The following is an 8,362-nucleotide window of genomic DNA, read 5'->3' as shown; positions in this document are numbered from 1 at the left end:
ATATATATATATATATATATATATATATATATATATATATATATATATATATATATATATATATAAATTGTGTTATCATATAACACTAAAAATATTATTATAAATTTAAAAATAAATATAAATATTTTTAATATATTTGTTATAAATGATTATTTTAGTTTAAAAAATAATTAAATTTTTTAAAAAATCAAATAAAAGAAATAATTAATTTAAACCATTGTCAAGTTAAAAAATAAAATAGTAATACAATTAATTTAATTTTAAAAAATTATATAAAATATAAAATAAAATTACAGAAATCTCTTTATAATAGTATAGATAAGGTTAAATTCCTTTAGTTGTTCCTATTTTTGTGGGTTTTTCCCAGTTCGATCCCCATTTTATTAGAATCTTCAATTTAGTTCTAAGAAATGCTAATTTGAGTCAATTGGGCCTCTGCCATTAAATTGGCTTAACAAGGTTACGTTTTTTATGAGGTGGAAAGTTGACGTGGAAAGTTGATGTGGCAAGTTTTTAAACATGGCATTCATAGAGCTCTACATGGAATTTAAGAACATTTTAAAATTTTGATCATTTTTTTTTTTAAAAAAAGTCATCTTCCATTACAGTCAAGCACCACCTAGAAATCATCTTCACTGTCCATCATCCAGACCTTAAATTCAGCTTTCATTGTAGCATCTGTAATTTCTGCACATTACACAACAATAACCATCATCAGAGAACCCAATCGTGCCTCACAACCACCATCATCTTCGTCGTGCACCATCAACTTGCAATCAAGTAAACACAAAATCAAAATCATGACTTCGTCATGCTCGTTTTATTTCATCTCCTTCTATTCCGTACTACGAGGGCAAATTGCCACCATGGCCAACGTAACCAACGCTCAAGCTCTTCGTGCCACAACCAAACTCATCATCATCTATTTTCTTCTCCATTAAACCATTTGAAACCTAACAGAATCACAAATCTGAAAATCCCCAAATTATCCACGAACCCTAAATCGCGTTGGACACAAAACGCGAGACTTTCGAATCTCCATGGAACCTACGAAGCACCACCATCTCTAATTGTAATGAACCCCAAATCCACTTCATCAGACCAATACTACCAAGCATTGCCAACGTAGCTGAAGTTTCAGCTTTGAATCGCATCAAGTTGCATATTTTAGGTGAACTCTCTCCATCATCACTCCCCAAAATAAACAACATTCCTTCCAATTTAATCAAACCAATCAAAGCCCTTCTCAATCTTCTTCCTTTGATTCTTGCCTTTCCTTCGATCACTACCTCACTGAGCTCCTCCACCTCAAATTTAATTACTCCTTTTCGAATTCGACTCTAAACCCCAAATAATCGACCTCGACACCCCCAAACCCCTCACATCGCTTCAGAGGAAAACAATGGTGGTGAACTTGAGATGAACTGTTTTCGGGAGATGTCATTAACGCCTTTAACTCCAATCTCGAACCTAATTTGATTTTACTAAACCTTAATCTGGTGGTGTTTAATTTCATGAAAACCAAATTTTGTGATGTACATCAATTGTTAAGGTTGAAGATGATGAAATGTAAGGTTGAAGATGATGAACCCTAATTTGAGTTTCAATTTTCAAAATTTTTTTTATATATTCCAATTATACAATGTAAAGAATGCCACATTTAAAAAGTTGGTCACATCAACATCTCAAGTCATGCCAATTTAACAAAAGCCAATTAATTCAATTTTTCATTTTTTAAGACTAAATTGAAAATTCTAATTAAAAGAAAATCAAACTAATAAAAACCCACAAAAATATCAACAAGGAGTTTAACCTATAAAATTATATATAATATATATAATAATTAATATACACGTGATTTAGGTATACCACGGATTAATTTATCTGAAATCCGTAATTTTACAAATCATTCATCAACGTCCACCTTTCTGAAAACTTAAACCTAAGAACCTCTGCAAAACAACCGCCATCTCTTTCGTTTCACATCTTTCTTTCAAAACATAAACCTAACACATCTCTGCAAAGATTCCATCGAGTTCTTTCACTCAACTTTTCGGTTCTCTGTGACGACCTAAGGTTCGTGTTTTGGCTGTTCAATTGTTCTCTTCTTTTTCACTGTATTACGTAGGGTTTTCTATTGTGATTTTTGTTTCGTTTTCCCATTAACACTTCATTTTACAATTTTAAGCAGTTTGGCGGTGAAATTACCGCAATTTTGTGTATTCCCCGTGTTTTTTGATTGTGGATTTAACTTATGTTGGATTGAATTAGGGTTTGACATGGCCAGAAGACGCAGCAGTAGCGGCGAGTCGAGTGAAGATGATGTGAGGAGACGCAGTGGCCGCGAATCTGAGGATGACGAAAGGGATATGTATCGGCGTGGTGGTAGGAGTGGTAGGAAGAGTTCTGGTCACCGCAGGGATAATAGTGATGGAAGTAACTCGGGGGAAGAGAGAAATGGAGCTGAGAGGGATGATGGAATGGGGAGTGATAAAAAAAGTAGGAGTAGGGAGAGAAAGGAGAAGTCGGAGAGCTCAGAGGAGGAGGGTCAGATTGTGAATAAAAAGAGAGTTAGTGAAGAGAAGGGAGAGGATGAGAGGCTGCCGCAGGATTATGATAGACGTGGGGGAAGAGATGCTGAAGGAGATAGCCGGGGTGATAGGGATTCTCGTCGAGTGAATGGTCAGAGTGAAAGGCGAGGGGAGAAAGAGAGTCATAGATTGCATCACAGGGATAGATGGCGAGGGGAGAAAGAGAGTCATAGATTGCATCACAGGGATAGATGGCGAGGAGGGGAGGAAAACAGAAGTAGAATTGTTGATCGCCGTGGACGGCATGATTCAGAAGAAGATCACATTGAGCTAGCAAGGAAATCAGAGAGGGATAGTGATAGGAGACGAAGAAATGATGACAGGGATAGGAGACGGGATGATGACAATGAGCGCAACCACAGGGATAAGGGTGTGAGCAAGCAGCAAGAAGAAAGTAGGAAGAAAGAGAATGGAAATGGGAGAACTGTTAGAGATGCAAATCCTCAACGACAGACAACTATCCCTGGAGGTAACCTGAATGGTGATGCATCTAATTTGGGCAAGAGTGGAGGTGTTTACATTCCCCCCTTTAAGATGGCGATGATGATGAAAGAAGTTCAGGATAAAAGTAGTGTAGAATATCAAAGGTTAACGTGGGATGCTCTGAGAAAGAGCATAAACGGGCTTGTAAATAAGGTTAATGCTACAAACATAAAAAATATAATTCCTGAATTGTTTTCGGAAAACCTGATCAGGGGAAGGGGACTTTTTTGTCGGTCATGTATGAAGTCACAGATGGCATCTCCGGGATTTACAGATGTTTTTGCTGCCTTGGTTGCTGTTGTTAATACAAAGTTTCCCGAGGTGGGGGATCTTTTGCTTAGAAGGATTGTTTTGCAGCTTAAGAGGGCTTATAAGCGGAATGACAAAGTATGTGATTATTATTCTTATTCAGAGATCAATTTTGTTTCTTCTAATTTTCTTTTATTTGTCTTTTGTTATGCTTCTGATTTGTTTTTTTCTTTGTTTGTTTTCATCATTGATAGCCTCAATTACTAGCAGCTGTTAAATTTATAGGGCATCTGGTGAATCAGCAAGTAGCTCATGAGATCATTGCTCTTGAGTTACTCACAGTTTTGCTCGAGAAACCTACTGACGATAGTGTTGAAGTAGCTGTTGGTTTTGTGACAGAATGTGGTTCAATACTGCAGGATCTCTCACCTAAGGGTCTTCATGGTGAGTATTCCCTCAAACTATATGGCAACTGTGTGCTTAGGTTTTTATTTTTAAAATTTGATAACGACTTTGGCATTTGTCTTATATTGTTTCCTATTGCACTTCCTTTTACATTATAAACCCTTTTTTCGTCTGCTTGGTGGTATTAACTACTCTAGGATAGCACGTTAGAGATAAAAGTAAATGATGCTCGGGTTAAGATTACCTCACCTGCAAAAGAGGGGCAGACTGGAATCAAGGGTTTTAAGATTCCAGTTGCATGAAATCGTGTTAGAGATTGAGGCTGGAGAAATTAAAGAAACAAGTTAGATCAAAGGTGACTTGCAGGAGTGCTAGATAATATATGGTTGCAAGAAATGAAAATTAGTTTGTCTGGTATCGTGAGTTGTTAAAATGTGAAACTTAAAATAATCCGGTGAAAATATGGTGTACTTGTACAAATAATTGACAACATCCAATGGTCACACACCAACACAACAATAATGATTGCCAAACATTTATGGACAGATAAAATTTATGCTTGAAGACTGCCAACAATTGGGGAAAAGAGTGCATTGGAAGGTAGGTGTAAGCAAACAAACAATAAATAAACAACACAATCCAAAACAACCCTTCAAGAGAAGGATTTAGAAGTGGAACAATCTACTGATGAATCCCTTATTTACCTTGTGTGGGGCAAGCAATTCTTGTTTAAAATATAAAAACTGTAATATTGTCGTTTATTACTAAAAGCTCCATGTGAGTTTTCTCGCTCGTGGTTAGTAAATAATATTTAATAATTTGCAGGTATCTTTGAGCGTTTTCGTGGGATTCTTCATGAAGGAGAAATTGACAAACGTGTTCAGTTTCTGATTGAAGGCTTGTTTGCAATAAGAAAAGCGAAGTTTCAGGTACTTTTTATGGTTTGTGATAGGAATGACACATTAATATAATAAGACATACTTTTGTAAATAAAGGAGTACTTTAAAGAATGTGTTACAATGGTTGCATTGCTTTAACAGGGCTACCCAGCTGTTCGACCTGAGCTAGATCTTGTGGAGCAGGAAGATCAGTTAACTCATGAAGTGTCCTTGGATGAAGAGATAGATCCTGAGATTTCCCTTGGTATATTTTATTTTGGGAAGTTTGTATATGTTTCTTCTTTGATTGGTTGTGGTCACTGGTCATTTTGATTTCTTTATATTCTATTTTTGTTTTTTCTCAGATATATTCAAGCCAGACCCCAATTTCCTGGAGAATGAGAAGCGGTATGAAGAGTTGAAGAAATCAATGCTGGGTGAGGAATCCGAGGATGAAGAGGAAGGCATGGATGCTGAGTCAGATGATGAAGATGAAGAGGATGAGTCTGATGAAGAGGATGAAGAACAGATGCAAATAAAAGATGAAACAGAGACAAATCTTGTCAATCTTCGAAGGACAATATACTTAACGATTATGTCTAGTGTTGATTTTGAGGAAGCAGGTCATAAGCTTCTGAAAATTAAGCTAGAGCCAGGTCAAGAGGTGAGATCGGAATCACTGCTAGAATTCATTTTCTTTTGCTAAATTATCTACTTGCTGCCTTTTTCTTGTTCTAAATATTTAGTATGTCAAATTTATATTTTATGAACATGGAAGAACTTTAGGATCTTTTTCAATATATTGAAAAATTGAATGCTCTCTTTATGTCTCCCCCTGTATAAACTCACTAATTTGCGAATTTGTATCTTGGCACTACTTGATCTTTTAGATTTGAATTTAACTTAGTATCACTTCGGATCAAGGTTATTTTGTTCTTTAGTTTTTATCTGATTTGATACTCTTTTATATAACCAGTGGATATATGCCTAGCTGTCATAAGCTTTAACCATTCCAAGCATAGACTCTATCTATACGTAGTTACTCAGATTGAACATTCATTTCCAGAATACAATGTATTGTTCTCCATTTGTTTAAGTTATGTCTTTTGCTTATTTGAACTAATTATAATTTTGTATTTTTTATAATTTGTGGCAGATGGAATTGTGCATTATGCTTTTGGAATGTTGCAGCCAAGAGAGAACCTATCTCCGATATTATGGTCTTCTGGGGCAGCGTTTCTGCATGATCAACAAAGTNCACCAAGAAAATTTTGAGAAGTGCTTTGTGCAGCAGTACTCCATGATTCACCGACTTGAAACAAATAAACTGCGTAATGTGGCAAAATTTTTTGCTCATTTACTTGGCACAGATGCTTTACCTTGGCATGTTNTATCATATATACGCCTGACTGAAGAGGACACAACTTCTTCTTCACGTATATTTATTAAGATTCTCTTCCAGGTATTCATAATCAAAATCANATAGTCCTCTTGCTTCTTTATGCACCTGCATTATTATTTCTCGAAGTTTGAATTGTCAGCTTTAGAAATATACTTATAATGAGACCTGGAAAATATTTTGGGCTTCTTGTCTTCTAGACTATAAATTATGCATGCATATCTGTATGTGGAAGATGTTGATTTCTGTTTATGATGTTGCAGGAATTATCAGAACATCTTGGAATCCGGCTGCTAAATGAGCGGTTAAACGATCCAACTATGCAAGAATCTTTTGAATCCATATTTCCAAAAGATAATCCNAAAAACACACGGTTCTGCATTAATTTCTTCACATCCATTGGTCTTGGTGGTCTTACNGAGAACCTACGTGAGTATTTGAAGAATATGCCACGTCTTATCATGCAACAACAAAAACAAGTTTCAGAATCTGAATCAGATGATGAGTCGGGGAGTTCTGCTTCATCGGATTCTGGAACAGCTAGTTCAGACACAGATTCAACTAGTTCTGATGAGAGTGACGCTGAGCATGATAGAAGACAGAGAAAGCGGAGGAGAAAGTGAAGCTATTTTATTTTTAATTTCTTTTTAATTTCATAATTTTGCTTGTATGGATGGAAAAAAAATTTGTACCAGGAAATGTAATCAAATTTTCTTTCAATTTTTTTTAAAAGAAACCTTTTTCTGTAAATAATGTCTATTTGTTTTTAACAATGGGATCGTGAGCTGTCATGGTCACAAAGCAAGCCGATTTTCAATTACCTTAAAATGATGTGTCTGTTTTTTGATAAACATTTGATATAGTGGCTGTGACGTGCTTCAAGGCCATAGATTTATACAACAGTTTTATTTTAGACACTTTCATACATCACGTCTTTTATTTTGTTTTCATTTATTTCAAATGAATCTGGTATAATATAAAATGTTATTTATGCATCACTTGTTCAAGAGGGTCATTAAATTAATGATCAATTTGCAAGGATAATATTAATGTAGGTGGAGAAAAGTATATAAAATATACACTTACTGGTACAATACCTAAGACGCTTATGACTTGTTTAGGTAATTTGTAATTTTTTGGAAGATTTTAATTGAGAATTACGTATTTTTATTCAGTTTTTAAAGGAAAAAGGTAACTATATATATAAAGTAAAACATATTTAAATTCAAATGTGGAAAGCTTTGAAAGTTAGAAGGATCATGGAAATTAAATATTGGGCGTTGCTTCCTCCACACCATGCTTCCTCCATCTCTCTAAATTCATTTAGAATTTTTTAATTAATTTAAAAATCCTATTTTTATTCAATATTTTTTTCTGGGCAGCTACACCCCACACTTATCTCTTACTTACGGATTTCACTCTCTTCTACCATTTCCGTTTCACATCTCCTCTCCATTTCTTCTCTTCAACATTTCTTTTTTCACACATCACTTAAAAAAAATTCTCTCCAGCGTTTCTTCTCAACATGAAGCATAATCTCAAAATAGCATATCAACACAATTGAAATAGAAATAAAAAATTAAAATAAAAAGAGGAGAAAACATAATAGGGATGATGTCGCGGTGAGAGAAATGACGAATTGAAGGTTTCTCGCGGGCAGCGTTGGTAGCCACGGTGACGAGATGCCGACGATGTCGGTGAGGCCTCCGGTAGCGCCGTCGTAACATCAACAGTAAGTTAGTGGCAGCATGAGCAGCTAAAAGAGAAATAGAAGTAATGCTTTCCGCGGTGGAGAGAATTTTTTTAGTGATGTGTGAAAAAAAAATGTTGGAGAAGAGAAATTGAGAGGAGAAGATGTGAAACGGAAATGGTGGAAGAAATAAAAATCCACGAGTGAGAGATCAATGTCGGGTGTAACTGCGCAACCAAAAAAAATAGTAAAAATAAGATTTTTATATTAATTAAAAAATTCTAAATGAATTTGGGGAGGTGGAGGAAGCATAGTTTGAAGGTGTTATTTTAAAAATATTCTATATCTCTCTAATATTTTCTTTTATTCCAAGAAGGATAATGATATTTAGACAACATTTTTTTGACAACATTTGAACATTGATTACGTGTCAATCTGTGATTGGTCCTAAATTACTTCATAATAGTTTTTATGATTTTACACCTTCCCACTATCCTTAACAATTTTTGTCTTTCTCTCTCCATTAATGGAGCATTTACATGGCTCATTAATTGAGCATTTACATGACTCAAATTTGAACTTGTGATATATTTTCTTAAATAAGTTTGATTCAATCTTATTTTCCCTGTTGAATATATTTTTTTCTTTTCAAATTACTTAATAAATG

General features: G+C 34.8%; 1 protein-coding gene across 2 annotated transcripts; it reads left to right on the top strand.

Moving 5' to 3' along the window:
* Positions 1 to 1,895: 1,895 nt before the first annotated feature.
* LOC106753047 (pre-mRNA-splicing factor CWC22 homolog) lies at positions 1,896 to 6,725 on the top strand. Of its 2 annotated transcripts, XM_014634833.2 has the most exons (9): positions 1,896 to 2,076; positions 2,272 to 2,719; positions 2,765 to 3,461; positions 3,578 to 3,767; positions 4,554 to 4,657; positions 4,769 to 4,871; positions 4,972 to 5,270; positions 5,763 to 6,068; positions 6,269 to 6,725. In XM_014634833.2, the coding sequence occupies exons 2-9, from the start codon at positions 2,280 to 2,282 to the stop codon at positions 6,626 to 6,628; spliced, it is 2,499 nt and encodes an 832-aa protein (XP_014490319.1). In that variant the 5' UTR covers positions 1,896 to 2,076; positions 2,272 to 2,279; the 3' UTR covers positions 6,629 to 6,725. The 2 variants fall into 2 exon arrangements, with proteins under 2 accessions (XP_014490319.1, XP_014490318.1); XM_014634832.2 differs by having other exon boundaries at positions 2,272 to 3,461.
* The last annotated feature ends 1,637 nt before the right edge of the window (positions 6,726 to 8,362 follow it).

This window comes from Vigna radiata, unplaced genomic scaffold, assembly GCF_000741045.1.
Source record: "Vigna radiata var. radiata cultivar VC1973A unplaced genomic scaffold, Vradiata_ver6 scaffold_95, whole genome shotgun sequence".
NCBI classification, from domain to species: domain Eukaryota; kingdom Viridiplantae; phylum Streptophyta; class Magnoliopsida; order Fabales; family Fabaceae; genus Vigna; species Vigna radiata.
Note: the sequence above shows the minus strand (reverse complement) of the source record. Positions and strands in the feature narration are given on the sequence as shown.